The sequence below is a fragment of the Enoplosus armatus genome, chromosome 14 (genome assembly GCF_043641665.1).
Source record: "Enoplosus armatus isolate fEnoArm2 chromosome 14, fEnoArm2.hap1, whole genome shotgun sequence".
Taxonomy (NCBI): Eukaryota; Metazoa; Chordata; class Actinopteri; order Centrarchiformes; family Enoplosidae; genus Enoplosus; species Enoplosus armatus.
Window position 1 is genome coordinate 18427416 of NC_092193.1, and position 17195 is coordinate 18444610.

The following is a 17195-nucleotide window of genomic DNA, read 5'->3' on the forward strand; positions in this document are numbered from 1 at the left end:
TTTAAATTACCTTTACATCGAGTGTATCCAGGATGGGAACCCACTGCTTCTATTTACATCTGGAAGTCTACTGATGCACCTGTTGATTGAGGACAACTCTCTGTGTTTGACAATGAACAAAGTCGCTGTGATGAAGTCTGACGCTCTGCTCCACTTGGAGGACAACAGGAGAGCAGAGGAGAGCAGCAGACTGAATTGTGTAGACTTACCTCAGAGCAGTTTAACAGACGGGCAGAGCACAGACCTGCTGCGATGCCAGGACTCCACAGAAGACAGCTCTCCTATCAAGTACAGAAGATATGGGTACGCCCTTTTTGCCTGAGTTGTAAATATTGTTTTGATGGCTAAACAGCTGTATGACAGTTGTAATATGTATTTTAATGCGGTTATACTTAAAAAGCAGTCATATAAAATCTGAGACAGTCCTCTAACTTGACATTGTGTCATGCTAAAATGTTGTTCTGCCTTCACATACATAGTTGAATAGTTCTTTGCGGTTCTTTAGCATTGTGTTGTTTCATGTATAAACGGCGTAGTCTGGACAGAGGGAATTGTAGGTGGTCTGCATGAATCTTTTAGGCAACCTCTGATTCCTCCAGGTCTCGTCTGGGTGGGGTCAAAGTTCGCCACAAGAGACAGGTGCTGCAGGACATGGCCCGACCGCTGAAACATTGGCTGTACAAACACCGGGACAACCCCTACCCCACCAAGACAGAGAAGGTCCTGCTGGCCCTGGGCTCACATATGACTCTAGTGCAGGTGAGAGGCAAACCCGTGCATGAAAGCGGTGATGGTGGCATGAAGGCAAAGGGGACTTCAGGAATGTGTTGATACTGAATATTTTGTGAGTTAAGATTAAGCCAGTGGTGTCTCATAACAAGGTGCATTTGTGCAGGTTTCGAACTGGTTTGCGAATGCCCGGCGGAGGCTGAAGAACACAGTGAGACAGCCAGACCTGAGCTGGGCCCTGAGGATCAAACTGTACAATAAATACATCCAGGGAAACGCTGAGAGACTGAGCGTGTGCAGTGATGACACTGACTCAGATGGTACGGGCTGCAGATCTAAAACATCATCATTTATCATAGTTTGTAACATCTTATATATTATATGAATCAGTGCAACAGTTTTGTTTCCTTTGCTGCAGATGAAGAGTGTCCCTTACAAACTCCTATCAGCCAATCAGACTTTGGCAGGTCATCTTCCCACAAGAGCGTACTCCAGAAGCAGGGCAGCGTCCTCGCCATGGCGGACGACAGTGCATCGCCTCCATCCAAGTACAAGAGCAGTTTACTGAATCGGTATCTGAACGACACCCTGCGGCACATGATGGCGGCGAAGGCCGATGGCGTCACTTCAGCCCGCAAGAGGAGGAGCCACTCCGAGTCGTTCAGCTCCAACGAATGTGATCGAGATGTGGTCTCCCCGGCGTCGTCCTACGAAACAGAGGCCAACTTTGTCTACCACATGGGTGAGAGACGTCAGTTTTTGTCACTTTGCGGGACAATATCACACAATAAAGCAATGAGATGAGTGGAAAATTGTGCTTTAACACAGAATGTGCACTGAATGTGTGTAAAGAGGATGTAATAATGCAGACACTCATATTATGCATACAGTCGTAAAAGTAAGCAATCAAATACAACATAGATGGTAGATTGGGTGGAAAAGAGATGATAGCACCCTCCATCCACAGAAATCATTAAAGCGTCTTCCTTGTTAATTGTAGATTTATGTTGAATGTGAGGTAAAATGACACTTTAACTAGCCTGCTTCCCCTCAGTTCATTTTTAACACACCACAGTGAACAGTAAAATAAGAACAGACCGAACAGAAACTTCCACATGGCTCCTCCTGACATTAATAAATCTCTGGCATTCCACTGAAAGTCAGAAGCTCTGCGAGATTCAATTATAAAGTTACAGCAAAACTGGGAGGGGGTTTGACACCTGGGTGCCCTTTCAGACCCATAGGGAGCCCAGCACACTGACAACCCTCAAATCCGTTGAGGAACAGGAGCCAAAGCCTTTACAAACATCACTAATAAAGACTCATGCAGACGTTGAAATCCCTCATTTTAAAATTGGATGAAGCTCATGCTGGCTGCTGCTGCGCACCGCAAATATCATTTCCATATACTAGAATGTGCCATTTGTTCCGCTTCAGCTTCTTGCCATGGTGGAAATGTCCAGTCCAGTCTCAAGGACAATTACAGAATGTCTGAGACTTTATTCTTCCCAGGGTGAGAAGTGGAAACCTCAGCCAAATGTAGAAATGGAGCAGTCTGTCAGTAAAGCAGTGAGGACGTCTCGTAGAGCAACTGTCAGAGCTGCCACTCAGCTGTGAGGCAACGCAGAGCGAGATCACTAACATCCATTTGGCTTTTCCCATCAGTGTTTGCTTGCTTGACTCATGTGCGCTCTGGCAGGCGGCTTCTCCCAAGTGTTACTTTCCTACTCAAAACCAATCTAAATGTACATTATATCATAAGAGTTGTGAAAAGATTTTTGAAACCAATTCTGCTCTTTAGCATATTTTACGTAAGCGTAAGTTTCACTCTAAAATTAAACAAGGCATGCTTTAAGTTCCTGTTTTATTATTTTAGAACCACTTTCCTGGAAACCCTGGTCCCAGTCTGAAGGTTCTTTAATGGATATTTTTATAATCTGTGACAAGGCTTAATTTGTATCCGGGAAACTCAGTTTAACCTCAAATTGGCCTACTTGAATAATTAATCATAATCTTATCTTGTACAATATACATTTAAAGTAATAGTGAATCACTGCAATTGCATATTGTTTAAAGTATACTGTTTTGCTCAAATTATTAAACAAATATGGTATAAATTTACAAACATTTTAATTAACATTTGTATGAATTAAACAATGGTTATATAAGGATCCTCATTTCCCTCATTCACTTTAGAGGAATAGTTCAACATTTTGGGAAATACGCTTATTCGCTGTCTTGCCGAGAGTTAGATGAGAAGATCGATACCACTCTCATTTCTCTACGCTGAATATGAAGCTACAGCCAGCAGACGGTTAGCTTCGCTTAGCATTTACACTGGAAACAGGAGGAAACAGCTAGAATGGCTCTGTCCAAAGGCAACAAAAGCCACCTACCAGCACCTCTGAAGTTCACTAATTAACACTTTATATCTAATTTGTTTATTCCGTTCAAAAATTGAAGCGTAAAAATGACTAGTTTTTACGAGAGTTATGTGCCAGGCTACTTGGGACAGAGTTAGGCTAGATGTTTCCCCGTGTTTTGAGTTTTTATGCTAAGCTAAGCTATAGCTTCACTCGCATACAGACATGAGAGTGGAATCAATTTCATTTAAGTCGTGGCAAGAAAGCCCAAAATGTTACTCTATTCCTTCAAAAAATATTATTACTCTCTTACTTCAAATCATATTTCTTTTGGAGTATTTTGATATCGTCACGCACGATGTGGGCAGCACTGTTGAAATGTTTGTGCAAACTTTTAATGTATCCCTGCTGGTCATATTAATTGTGCTTGCAACCCAGTACGGCTCCTCTGTGGAGGTGCTGTGGAAAGTCAAGCTGCCAGATTCATGACAGGCACTAACACCATTAACACGTTTATACTCCGCCCAGGAGACGGCTAAAACGGTCACTAAACCTCAAGTGATGGACTAATAAGAGATGCCACTACACAGTGTCTTACAAGGACACTTTAAAAGCCTAATGGAATAGTATACTGTGTGTTAGTATTTACTGCGCAGGAATGTGAGGATGTTTACACCACATAATATGCTACTCACATCAGCTTCAGTATTTCCCTTAAAAAGTTAAGGGAAATACTGAAGCTGATGTGAGTAGCTGGAGACCCATAAATGTGACCAGAATCATGTTTTATAGGACGCAGAGCGCCGAAAAACATATCTGGACAAACACCTTGCTGCGTTTTCCGCCCACTTTGTTTCAAACGAAAACAGGCATGCTGAGAGGGGAGCAAATACATATCCGCACAGAGGAAATAAGATTTTACAATGTTTTCTCAACACACGGTTGTTTTCCAGCGTGGATCCCAATGACACACCTGTGAGATCACCGAGTCGCTGACTTTGGGTCGGGGGGGGTTTAAACTGATATTGTGGGAGAATACCCAATTTTAATCAGCTCATGTAGACATAACTTCATGGTGAGACAGGATTTATGAGATTAATAGAAAGGTAAATCCCAGAATATACACAAAGTTTTATATGCTGCTGGAGCCAGGAGGTGGTTAGCTTAGCTTAGCATAAAGACTGGAAACAGAGGGAGACAGCTAGCCTGTTTAAAGCCTAGCATCTCTAAACCTCACTAATCAACACGTTACATCTTGTTTGTTCAATCTGTTCAAAAACCAAAGTGTGAAAACGACAAGCTGCGTTTATTTACGGGAGATAATGTGCCGGGATGTTTTTTGACTGTTTTATGGCCGTAAACCTGCAACTTATTTTTTTCACTTCAGTTTTTGAACAAAATGAGACAAAGCGTATTGATAAGTGAGCTTTAGAGGTGCTGCTAGGTGAATTTTGTTACTTTCAAACAGCTTGCTGTTTCCCTGTTTTCAGTGTTTATGCTAAGCTAAGCTAACCGGCTGCTTGCTGTAGCTTCATATTTACCGTACAGACATGAGTGGTATTGATCTTTTCATCTCTCGGTAAGAAAGTAGATAAGAGTGTTTCCGAAAACGTCAAACTTTTCCTCACTTGTAAAAAGATATGGTTAGATGTAAGTTCTAGCATGAAATTATAACTTTACTGCACCAGAATGCAATCAAAAAAAGCATTCAGCAGCTTCATTGCCCCCGTGAAATTCTCTAACGTAACTGATCCCTGCTGTAAATTTGAAACTCACCAGAGGTAAAACAATGTTTTTTCTTGGTAATAAATACAACAGAGGTACTGAAGTAGTTTCTTGGCAAACGCATGTTATGGCTAAAGAGAGAAACGTTCAGGGACGTTCAGTAGCAAAAAAGCATAAAACGGCAAAATGATTTACTATCAATAAGTAGTTGCTCTTGGCTCTGGCCTGGCTGAAGAAATCAGAGATGGGGATGTTTCGGGCTGTTAGAATTGAAAGACTGTGTTTCACAGTGGGCCTCTAATTTCCCCGTCTATTGCCCTCTGAAGAAAAATCGCTTTTGACCAGCTTCTATCTGCTCCAATGAAAAAAGGCAATATTCCAAAAGTGAAATGGAAAATATGCTCCACATATAATGCATGCTTATGCACAGACCACAAACAGAAATCGTGCAAGCAATATAATATTTCTCTGAAGTCCTATTCTCCTGCTCCTGCAGCTGAAATAGCCAGAGATACTGTAACTGTTTAATTTCAGGGCATTGTGGGAGAAAGACTGACCCTTCCTTCTTCCACAGGTGTAGCGAGGTCCTTAGGTATTCATTCATAAGACACTCCCCTGCCCGTTGGTAAAGTTTAATTAAGTGCTCAGGCCTTGGTCACAAAAAGATGGAGATGTGCAGGGAGAGCTTTCGGGAAAGGAACGACACAACTTTGGACTAACTTTACAGGTGATAGCAGAGCTTTGGAAACAGCGTCAGTCCTCATGACACGATGCAGATATCAGATTTTTTCTTCCTCCTCTCAAAAGCTCAAGAGAAACAACTGCGTTGCATTTGCTTTGGCCAGAGTAGCTGAGCACAGGCAGACTGGTGCACTTCACTGAGTCAAACCTTTCTGGCACTGTTAAACACATCCAGAGAGACACGCTGGACAAATAGTAACTGTATACACAAATGTACCAACATTCAGAGATGCACACATAAAAACTCACATTAATACTATGTATCACTAACATACGGCCCTAAAGCATAAGCCAACACTGATTGTCCTGTGAATATTTTGCAATTTCACTGCTATCACGTAAACTGATTCACGGCATACTTAGGTGAGTCTTTTTCTTCTCTCTTGCAGATACAATGGACTATACTTCAACTAAATGTGACAGGTAAGTGTGATTATTCATCCCTCCATCTGCAATCAAATCAGCTGTTTGCACTTTTCAACTTTCATCAACTTGAAAAGTAATATTATTTATAATCCCTCTTGGATGTTGTCCTTGAAACTGAACCGCCGCCTCTAATTCATCCATATTATTCTGGCTTTGTGTCAAGAGGAGATGTCAGAGCAAATGTACCAGTTCTGCTTTGAATTTCTTGCTTTTGGGAAATTGCTCGTGAGCTGATTTGTTCCTGGTTCATTTAGGCAAGAGGTGAGATGGTATTTATTAATCCACTTCATACACAGGAGGTTTTCTTTAATGTATTCCCAGGGACCAGAAGCAGGACCGAGGCCAGCAGAGACGAGTCGATCAGGGCTGGAGAGAGATCCACGCCGCCGTGGCTCTGACCAACTTGGCCCAGGGGCAGAGCTGCACGGCAGGCCAGAGCAGCGGCGTGACCGGGCCCAGCGCTGGCACAGGGCAGAGCTGCACCCGAGAGCCCTTCTCGGTTACCACGAGGACCACTATCATAGACAGGGTGTGTGTCACAGGGCCCACCTCTGCTCTGAGGCAGAGCTGCACCGCGGGGTCCACTCTCACCAGCCGCATCATCCAGAAGTCCTCTCATATCTCGGAGGTCCAGACTGTTAACGTGGCCCTGGCACACAGTGTGTAGGCATTTCATGTGAGCATCTGGTCTGTCGTTCCATATAGGAATACCAGATGCTTAAGTGCCTTGCAATATATGTACAGCCTCTGTTATTTTGTAATGCTGATAAACCTGACATTTTCAATCATTTTTACATTGTAAAATGGAAAAACTGACCTAACACAGCTGAATATTTTCTACTGTTTTTGCCATGTTTCTAATGTCTTCCTATTGCCATCTGTTGCAGTAAGTTATATTAACTTCCACGAGACTGGATCATCATCCAATGCTAAAGTTTGACAGCAGCTATTTGAATAAACCCAATGTGAAATCTTTTGACCAGTCGTTTTCCTTAACTCGTTGCTTTGCAGTGGCTGAAGCTGCATAGTTGTTTCACTGAACTGTATTTAGTGGTAGTTTTCATGTGTGCAATTGTGGGTCTCGCAGTTTCGTTATATCCTTTCAAAATTGCTTTTTAAAAGGTTGTACTATGGGCAGACGGGTGGCATCCTGAACTGAGCAGTTCTTCAAGCAGTACTGTGGTTAAAATGCTTCTGATGAGCATCGCTCCAGCTAAGGAAGGATTCACAGTGATTACTGGACACCAGCAATATTTTATATTGGTTGAAATGTATGTCAGTAAATCAGCCAAAGTCCATGAAATATGATGGATAACGCTAAAAACTCACAGGGGACACGTTGCAGTTTCCTGATACAAAGATAAAGCAGCTATAATCAATATTTTTATATTAATGGATCAAATGTCTGTGTGTATGTGAAAGAGGTCGCAGGTAGTGATGAAAATTTTGGTTTTTTTAACTCAAGCTTTTTAATGTTTTTGAGCTAATTATTTTGGTTTTCCGGGCCCACAACGTAACTGTTTTGGTTCACTCTCGCCGCTCTCATAGCGTCGTTATTGGCAACAACGTGCAGCTTTAACTGTTTTAAGAGAAAAAGCTCTAAAAACCGACTGGAGGCTAACTTTTCAGCACAGAGCTGCCTTGTATGTGTACACAGGCTACTGCTAGCTAACAAGTTTCCGTAAAGACTTTAAAAGTGATGCCAGTATGTGTTTACAGCTTGTTTCCGCTGCCCCCAAGTCAGGTATTGTGAATGTACTGTAATGAAATAATAAGGTATGTTGCTCACAAGTACAATGTGATGCCTGTGAGAGGAACAAAAATCTTGTTTTTCTGTATTTTCCTTTACGGCAAACATCTTTATGATAGGCGAGACACTTAAGTGTCATCTGTTTTTGATGTTAATAACAGAAATGCCAAATGGGATCTCAGGAATTTCCTGACCTCAATATGGGGTCAACTGCCAAAAACGTAGAGAAATGAAGAGAACACGATAAGCCTCTGGAGAATGTCTGGTACTCTGAGGAGAGACTTGTGGGGAGCGCCCTGTTCCATCTGGGGACGTCCTGACACCAAACATAAGCTAATAATCACCAACTGTCCTCTGGGACTAACTTACAAAACATGATTAACAGGATTTTTCCACTCATGTCCCGGTTTTGGTCTGTTATTTAACATTTTAGGCAAATGTTTTCTGCCTTGCATGTACAACAGGCTAGTTATCACCACAGAGAGACCATAGAAAGAGCACCTCACTCCTGTTTCCACTGTACACCTACTTTCGATTAGGCAGGCTTCTACACAACATGGCACTTCTCAAATGGCAATTAAACAATGACTAGTTTTGAGTGACGACATCTTGAGGTTGTCATTTATTTCAGTTTGAAACAATACAAACGTTACCGCACCATAACTCTATCACATGTCATTCAATGTTAAGGCAACATATTGCTGAATATGATTCAAATAGGTGCATAGCAAAAGCAACAGGAAAGAAGGACAGGAATAAAAGGTGGGAAAGAGTCAACATGATTTGAAACATGAAAAACGAATATAAACAAATCGCAACAATACATCAAATCCATATTATACTGTAGAGAGGAAGAAACAAAGCTCTCAGGAATGCTCTCATACTATAATGTGTGAGAAATGCCTTCAATAAGTCAGTGGAACATTATATAGACCACAACACCACACACAAACTGTGAAATAAATGGGGGGGGGGGGGGGGGGGGGGTTTACAGGGTCAAGCTGAGACTAAATGCAATTTTGCCAGAGCAAAAAAAATGAACTCAAGTAAAAGAGCATATTTTATTGCAGGAGCTCTTAATACTGTAAACCTTACACTTAGATGTAGATGTGGAGGTTAGGGTCTAGATCAGACATGCAAAGAAAAAGAAAAATCCTAAAAGACAAAGATGAGTACTTGTCAGCCGCTATAAATACATACATAGAATTTGATGGATATCACCATCAAACCAATAATAATTGCATTAACAGCAAAAATGAACTGGTGTCAGTAACCAGGGTCCATTGTGAAATGTCTCATTTGGGAGCATTCACAGTGTTTTGGTGCAAAATGACAGATGTTAAATGGAGACCAACACACACACACACACACACACTCCACATACCAAGTCTCTTCCACCACTATCCTCAATCCAAGTGATATATATGAAATTATATGAGATAAAGCTTGCAAATATGTCTTGTAGAATATGTTGCACTTTGCAGCTAGTTTTTTTTTTCCTGGAAGTGAATAATTGAGACTTCTGTATCGATTATAATGAATAATTTTGAGTAAAATTTGACAAGCTATGTACTGTGACCTACAAATTGTTTCATGTTATAGGCACTACGCTATTAACCCGATGCCTTAATGTACAAAAGAATCACTGTTGCCAATAAGATAAATTCAAACCAGACATGTACTTGTATGACGTACACTTGGCATGGTTATGTCAATTTAAAACACTATACTTCCTTAGACAAGAGGTTATTTTTGCATGATCCTTTCATTCATGTTCTAGACAGAAAGTAGTGACATGTGACAGGCGATGGTTGAAAAGGAAGTGTGCAAACAGCAAAGTCCTTTCGAGCGACAGAACTACTCCAACAACAAGTACTCATCCAGTTCCACCTCTCGCTCTGCTCTCTGTTCCTGGTCCACGGTCACTCCCTCAGGTTGGTGCTTTTCGGTTCTGTCCAGTTTCAGGGTATGGAACAATATCCTCCACATGCCCTCCCGCCGCCCTGCTCCTGCTCCCCCAGGCGAATCTTCTGACCCTGGTTTTCACTCTCCCAAAGCCCCGGACTCTGGAGGATCTTCTCCACAAGCTCCTCAAAGGCACACTGGACGCCATCTTTGGTCTTTGCACTGGCCTCTGTACAATGGAAAGAGGGTTACCAAGATTTATGAGATTAGAAAATAAACTGGCAGTGCACTTTCCAAAATGTCACAAAAAAAAAAAAAAACCCTAAACGTCAGCTTTTAAATCCAAAACAGAGAAAAACATCTTCCTTTTCATATGGTAAAACTAATGACAGAGATTTTAAAATATCCATGTGTTGACAAACATGACATATAAAGTATGAAATGACTTCATTTAAGAAGAAGGAGACATCCAGTGGGATGAAGACATCCTCACAGCGGATTAAATCCACGACATCCTCTTGCCCAGCCCTTTTCAAAACCCCTTAATTTAGTTCTAAAATGGAAACTCCACCGAAACGTTAACCCAATTTCCCAGAGAGGGGTAGATTGGAGATGAGAATCAGGAACACGTGTAGACATGGATCCGATAAATGAAAGCCCGCTAGATTTTAATCATAATGCAGTTCTTCTGGAGAGGCTGCATCTTTCAGCGCAGCGCTGACAGTTGAGACTCAAAAATGCCAAAGCAGTATAAACAACGCAACAAACCCAAACTAAATGCACGACTTGCTAAGTGATGTCTTAACTTGTTCCAACTACACAATTACAGTTCTGACTTTTAAGTACATTATGGTACGTTTTAACGGCTCTAAGTTACATTTTATGGCTCTATTAGTTTAAATGACCATGTCTGATTTTACTCTAACATGGACACTTACCAATAAAAAGCATAGAGTGTTTCCTAGCAAATTTCAGTCCCTCATTTCTGTCCACTTCCTGGTCGTCCTGAAAACCAAACAGTAAGTGTGATATGTGATTTTCTCTACACATTGTGAGGCATTAAGCAATTAAACATCATGTACTCGACAAGTGTGGCAGCACACATGGCTGGTGAGCACATTTATAAAAACACTTGAGTATTTCACGCGTCACAAGCTACAGACTCACCCTATCAATTTTGTTCCCAACAAGCATTTTCACAATGTCATTGCGTGTTGTGTAGGTCTCCAGTTCATTCAGCCAGTTTTCCAGTTTCGTAAAAGTCTCGCGCTTTGTGACATCATATACTGTCAAAACATGCCAGAAGAGAGGAGCAGTTAGAGGGTATATTTAATGTAAGTATAGTAACATCTTTAATAACCTTTTACTGATAAGAACTTTAACACGACACTGCAGTTATCGGATGGCTGCTGATTTACAGTATGAGCATTTAGCTGATGCCTTTATCCAAATTGACTCCCACAGACATTTCAATGTCTTGTTTGTAGAAATTACAAGCAAACAATAAGCATGAACTGACAAACTGTATGTCTGTGACCCTGTTATGTGGCTTCATAAGCATCACTGTTTACCAAGTATGACTCCCTGTGCACCGCGGTAGTAGCTGGGCGTCAGGGTGCGAAACCGTTCTTGTCCAGCTGTGTCCTGCAAAAGGTAAAGATACTTGGGATCAACGACAGAAAAAGACTCCATGATTCCGTGAATCCTAACTTTTTCAGACCAACAGGTTCACTAGCCAAGTCCCAGCGTCCACACTCTGGTTTTGACATATGTTCACGATAAGTCTGTGAGGTCTCAGGACCATCCCATAGACTTTAAGACAAATTTTAAAGTCTATGGGAGTTCAGTATTTAGGGCTTAGGTTATGGCCTCGGTGTGTTTTCATTGGACATTGGGACTGGACCACTTTGTGTTTCATGAAAGGAAGTTTTAAGTTTCTTTCCATGATTCTGGCTGTGCAATGTCTCCATCTTGTGGGGGAAACTGTGTATTGCATAATGTTTTTCCTGACAACACAGCTGACAACTATAGACAATGGTTTAATTACTTCAGACTCACCCATATGGCGAGCTTTGCTTTGTTCCCATCTATTGCGAGCGTCTTTACTTTGAAATCCACACCTGATCAGCCATGAGAGAGACAGGAAAGACAAAGGGCTTTAATGGACCCATCTTAAATGATCAGTAGTTTCCATAGGTCTGTGTGTGTGTGTGTGTGTGTGTGTGTAAAACCTATTGTTGCTGACTGCTCTGGATCAAAAGTGTCGTCTGTGAACCTCAGGAGGAGACTGTTAGGGAAATAAAGATAATATGAAAATAAGCAGGGCATACAGTACAGTAGGCTTTTGTGAGTTGGCTAAAAGCTCTAACAACCTTTGCCTCTGTCAGTTACAGGAGGATCACAACGACTATACAGTTAGTGTTGACAACTGACTGAGGACTGACGAAATACCAGTTAAAGTTTTACAGATGCCTGTGTGACATTGACGTTATCTGTCACCTAAATGTTGACGTGTCAACATTGCGTATTTGGCCTAAACTGATGGCAAAAAAACAACAACGCTGCCAGCTAGCTGTAGCAGCAGCTGCTGAGCAGTGGGGAATTAACTTACATAACTAGAAGAATATTAACACTCACAACAGGCTAGCTAGTAACAGTTAAGCTCGCCATAAAGAGATACAAACCTGGATTTCCCGACTCCACTTTCGCCAATTATCAACAGCTTCAGAGTCGTCAGCACGTCTTCATCCATATTCCCGTGGGGGCTAGTTTGACTTCGACTTGGCGACGCTTTTATCGGTAAATTTCACTTGTTTTCAGGGCTGCAGGCGGCTAGTAGCTACGGTGACAGCCTCCTGTTCGCGCAACTTCCGCCCAACGTGCGACGCGTGACGTCACGGAAGTTAACGAGGTTTAAAAAATAAAATAAAATGAAATAAAAAATAAATAAATAACGTAAAATAAAAAAAAACGAAACAGAATAAAATAAAGTACAATAAAATAAAATACAAAAAAATTGTTATTACTGTATTCTTGAAGACTTGATTTTGTACCAGACGTTGTACTGTATGTACATTAATATCATTGAATAAAGTTTAAATTGAATTAAATTAAATTGAATGCAAAATGACAAAAGTGATACAACTGTTAAAAAGTATTGAGTCTAAAAGTGTTAACTGATAAAAACTCTCACCATTTAAGTTTTACAGCACTGAAAAGAACGGTGTTTTATTTATCAGGTGGTGGCATTGTGAATTTGTAAAATGTAAGTTCTGTAACATATTGCTAAGATTTTTCATGTGTTTCTGGTCATTTGTCCACTGGCTTTTCCAAACTTAAATACCTCGCAAATGTTTGTTTTGTTTTCACGGTTTGTACATGTATTTTAAACATAGCTACATGTTCTTTTGCTGATGTTGACCAGTTTACTCTGGAGCAGAAGTGGCGGGATTAGGGGGAAGTCTACCATAGAACATGATTGTCAATTGACAGGTAGGAAACCTTTGAATGGTCTAAATAAAGATCCACATTAGAATACGTCTTTGTTCTGTGCCTTTGCTACATTTCATCAATCTTCTAGGACCCACATTTTAATGTTATCTCAACCGTGAGAAGGAATCACCTGGGGGTTAAGCTATTGAAAACCAGTGACACTAAGTATTGAAATGGAAGCAGTGAACCATACTACACCCACTGTTCTTCAATAGACTCTTTGACAGAGCCTTTCCTCAAACCTCATCTGCCTCTGTTCATTACAGAGAAGGCCAACCCTGTTATTATGCAAATCCCATCTCATGAAGGAGCTGAAAAGAGTCTGCAGCACAATAAATACAGCTGGTTGTGAATACTCACAGCTTTCTCTAATGTTAGTCTGACATTTCCGAGAAAAGGAGCAGCTCCTTCACACTCCCCAAAGTAGTTTTTGTACTAAATGCCAAACAGAAATCCTGGTTTTAAGGGAGTAAGTTTTAAAAGCTATGGCCAGATTCCGCACAGATTGCATAGAGAGACCCCTACGCATCTGGTTCGAGATGATGGGTCATTATGTTGGATCTCATCCCTGGTGGTTCTTGATTGCCCCCCTTATTCTCTCTGCGAGTCTGGGGAGCGGATTCTATCTTCTCGAGGACAGAATGTCTAACAGCATCGAAGAGCAGTTCACACCTGTCGATGGACAAGCCAAGACGGAGAGGAAATACATCCAAGAAACTTTTCCAGGAAACGATTCCATGTTTTCACGTTTAAGACTGAGCACAGATGGGAATTATGCAACTCTCATAGCTACAAGTGACAGGAATATTCTGACTGTGGAGTCACTCCAGGACATCCTAGACTTGGACTTTAAAGTCAGGGGTATGGTAGTGCAGTTTGACAACCAGTCACTTGAGTATGTGGATGTTTGTGCTGAAGGGACAGGATCCTGCACCTCTAATGACATTTTAGATATTATTGAATACAATGCCAACAATATAGACACCGTCAATTTGACATTTCCATGGCATCACTCTGATTTTAGGAGTTTTCCTTTATATTTAAGTCTGGGGAGTGTGAAATTGAACATGGAGAGCTCAGTTGTTGAAAGTGCTAAAGCCATACAGCTCCATTATTATTTACGTGAGGACAACAAAACAAAAACCGACCTTTGGTTGGAAAGCTTCATTAATTTGGTGTCAAACGTGTCATCAACTTCCATTCAGGTAAGCAGAACTTTGATACATACCAGTGTTTTAAATGATCACCTTTTGGTGTCATTAAGTGGCTTCTGTTAAACTTATTCATAATCTTTTTAGGTGTCGTACTCCACCTCCATGTCAATGCAGTGGGAATTTAAAAAATCTCCAGCTTCCGTCATCTATTTATTCTCCGTCACCTACGCCATTGCCATCACATTTTCAATTATATCTTGTTGGAGGTTGGTAAAACATCTGCTGAACATTTTATGCAAAATTTAATTTAGGATGTACGGCTCTTTCTGATTTGTGATTTTTTTTTAGGTTGGATAATGTGAGGACAAAGGTGTGGGTGGCATCCTGTGGGGTGCTCTCCACAGGTCTGGCAGTCCTGAGCGGTTTTGGTGCCCTGTTGTTGCTGGATCATCCTTTTGTCATGACAGTTGCCTCCTGTCCTTTCATGATATTGGGTAGGTTCTGTTGAACACCCAGGTCCATGAGGTTCCACCTGTCCAGGACTGAATCAAAGTTAGACAGAACTCAAAACAACACCACTGCCTGTTAACCTAAAAAGTTAAAGCATTGACGCATACATTTTCATGTTTCCATTTTCCAACACCAATAAGTTGCTCAGTCATATCACACTTTTTAGTCTTAGCATTTTTCAGACCAGATGTAATTGTCATAAGGCATTCACATTTCCCAATCTCAATGCACAACATTGATGATCTCTGATAATGTCCATTATACTTTTCCTTTCATGTCACATAACCAGTGCAGGATTAACCAGTTAGAGGGCCCCTAAAGACCAAAAGCAATGCAGACGTGTGTACCGTGAGGGATTATACAACTCAAGTTCAAGAGTCCGCTAACTGATTTTCATACTGTGCAGAAATGAAGGGAAACCAATGGCTGTCTGGGACATTTGAAAGTGGTCAGAAAAATGCAGTAGTAGCAGTCTATACATTATTTTTTAGTTTAAAGAGCTTAACACAGGCCCTTCAAAAAGACAAAGTCACAAGATAAGGACCCACCACAATTGACAGTTGCCCGCCTTACAAGGTTATTCAGCCTCTTTCTCCTCTGACTTTAAATCTAAAGGTATTGGACTGGATGACATGTTCATCATGATCTCTTGCTGGCAGAGGACCTGTGTTCTGGACAATGTCCCTGACCGGTTGGCTGACGCCTACAAGGAAGCTGCCATCTCCATCTCCATCACCACCCTGACAGATGCCCTGGCTCTCTTCCTGGGATACAGCTCGCCCTTTGGTTCAGTCAAGTCCTTCTGCCTGTATGCTGGGATTTCTATTTGCTTCTGCTATTTGTACAGCATCACTTTCCTGGGGGCGTGCATGGCTTTGAATGGACAGAGGGAGGCAGAGAACAAGCACTGGTTCACCTGTGCAAAAGTCCCAGTTGACTTACCATCCAGGCACTCAAAAGCCTTCAGTATCTGCTGTGTCGGGGGGAGCTATGATCAAATCACTGAAAAGGAGGAAACTGGGCCCATGAGTCACATTTTTGAGCGGTTCTATGGCCCATTTCTGACCCACAAATTGACGAAAGCATGCGTACTTGTCATTTATGCAGGCTATCTGGCTGTTAGTATCTATGGTTGTTTTACCTTAAAGGAGGGACTCGACATCAGGAATCTGGCTTTGGACGATTCCTACATCATCAATTACTACAACAATCAAAGGCAACACTTCTCTGAATATAGCTGTAACGTGATGGTTGCAGTGAAGCAGCCCTTCCTTTACTGGAATGAGGATGAACAGAAGCATCTACATTCATGCATTTCAAATTTTGAAAGCTTGAACTTTGTCAATGGCACTTTTGCTTGGTTTCTTTCCTTTCTACGGTATGCGAATGCAACCAATCTCAATGTGAGTTCCCACGAGGCTTTCCAAACACATCTGCCCCATTTTTTAGAACTCAACTCCATGTTCAAACAAGACATCAACTTGACTGCAGAAAATGAGATCCAGGCCTCTCGCTTCTTCATTCAGACACTCAACAAAACCACGATGAAGGACATGATGACTGGACTCAGGAAAATGGCAGAGGAATGTCCAGTAGAGCTCCTGGTGTACCACCCTGCTTTCATCTACTTTGACCAGTATACTGTCATCATGGAGAACACCATTCAAACCATCCTGGTGGCTGCAGTTGTGATACTAGTCGTCTCACTCGTCCTGATACCCAGCCCTCATTGTTCGGTGTGGGTGGCTTTTGCAATTTGTTCAGTCATTGCTGGTGTGACAGGGTTTATGGCACTGTGGGGTGTAAACCTGGACTCTATTTCCATGATCAACCTGGTCATGTGCATTGGTTTTTCTGTAGATTTCTCAGCACATATTTCTTACTCTTTTGTCTCCAGCCCCAAGAATGACGTTAATGAGAAAGCTATGGATGCCCTGGCCCATTTAGGCTATCCGATACTGCAAGGAGCATTGTCCACTATTTTAGGAGTAGTGGTGTTGTCCATGTCTGGGAGTTACATCTTTAGGACATTCTTCAAGATTGTGTTTCTTGTGATTACATTTGGGCTGCTCCACGGTTTAGTGTTCATACCAGTGTTTCTGACACTATTTGGGGCCTGTGGGAAGTGGTATTAAAGTGGGAATATGTCCATTATGTGCATTGTGTGCATTCAATTTTAATTTGAACTACTTTTAGTGCCCGCCTACACAGATATTGGACCAATCAAATTACAGCACTGACCCTGTGGAGAACACTAACATAAAGGGCACGGCGGAAAAATAAAAGTTAAATTTCTTCTTTTTGGTAATTACAATTTTGACCAAACACGTACACAAGTCAAAACACACACACAGACAATATATACACTGATTTCTTAGGAAAAAGGGTTTTAATTTCAGT

General features: G+C 41.5%; 3 protein-coding genes across 4 annotated transcripts; 2 read left to right on the forward strand and 1 right to left on the reverse strand.

Annotated features, from left to right (window-relative positions):
• The first annotated feature begins 112 nt into the window (after nucleotides 1-112).
• On the forward strand, nucleotides 113-6651 carry LOC139296945 (homeobox protein Mohawk-like). The gene is made up of 6 exons (XM_070919517.1): nucleotides 113-303; nucleotides 600-759; nucleotides 896-1049; nucleotides 1148-1471; nucleotides 5948-5981; nucleotides 6306-6651. The coding sequence occupies exons 1-6, from the start codon at nucleotides 113-115 to the stop codon at nucleotides 6649-6651; spliced, it is 1209 nt and encodes a 402-aa protein (XP_070775618.1).
• A 1032-nt stretch (nucleotides 6652-7683) lies between these two features.
• LOC139296445 (patched domain-containing protein 3-like) lies at nucleotides 7684-16930 on the forward strand. The gene is made up of 5 exons (XM_070918846.1): nucleotides 7684-7693; nucleotides 13615-14336; nucleotides 14430-14551; nucleotides 14634-14779; nucleotides 15411-16930. The coding sequence occupies exons 1-5, from the start codon at nucleotides 7684-7686 to the stop codon at nucleotides 16928-16930; spliced, it is 2520 nt and encodes an 839-aa protein (XP_070774947.1).
• On the reverse strand, nucleotides 8327-12495 carry LOC139296240 (ras-related protein Rab-18-like). Of its 2 annotated transcripts, XR_011598448.1 has the most exons (8): nucleotides 12324-12495; nucleotides 11871-11926; nucleotides 11698-11759; nucleotides 11211-11283; nucleotides 10807-10925; nucleotides 10578-10644; nucleotides 9344-9868; nucleotides 8327-9313 (listed from the first exon to the last, which is right to left on the reverse strand). XR_011598448.1 is itself a non-coding variant. In XM_070918602.1 (7 exons), exons 1-7 carry the CDS (start codon nucleotides 12389-12391, stop codon nucleotides 9696-9698), a joined length of 618 nt encoding a protein of 205 aa, XP_070774703.1. In that variant the 5' UTR covers nucleotides 12392-12495; the 3' UTR covers nucleotides 8327-9695. The 2 variants fall into 2 exon arrangements, 1 of the variants encoding a protein (XP_070774703.1); XM_070918602.1 differs by having other exon boundaries at nucleotides 8327-9868.
• Nucleotides 16931-17195: the final 265 nt, after the last annotated feature.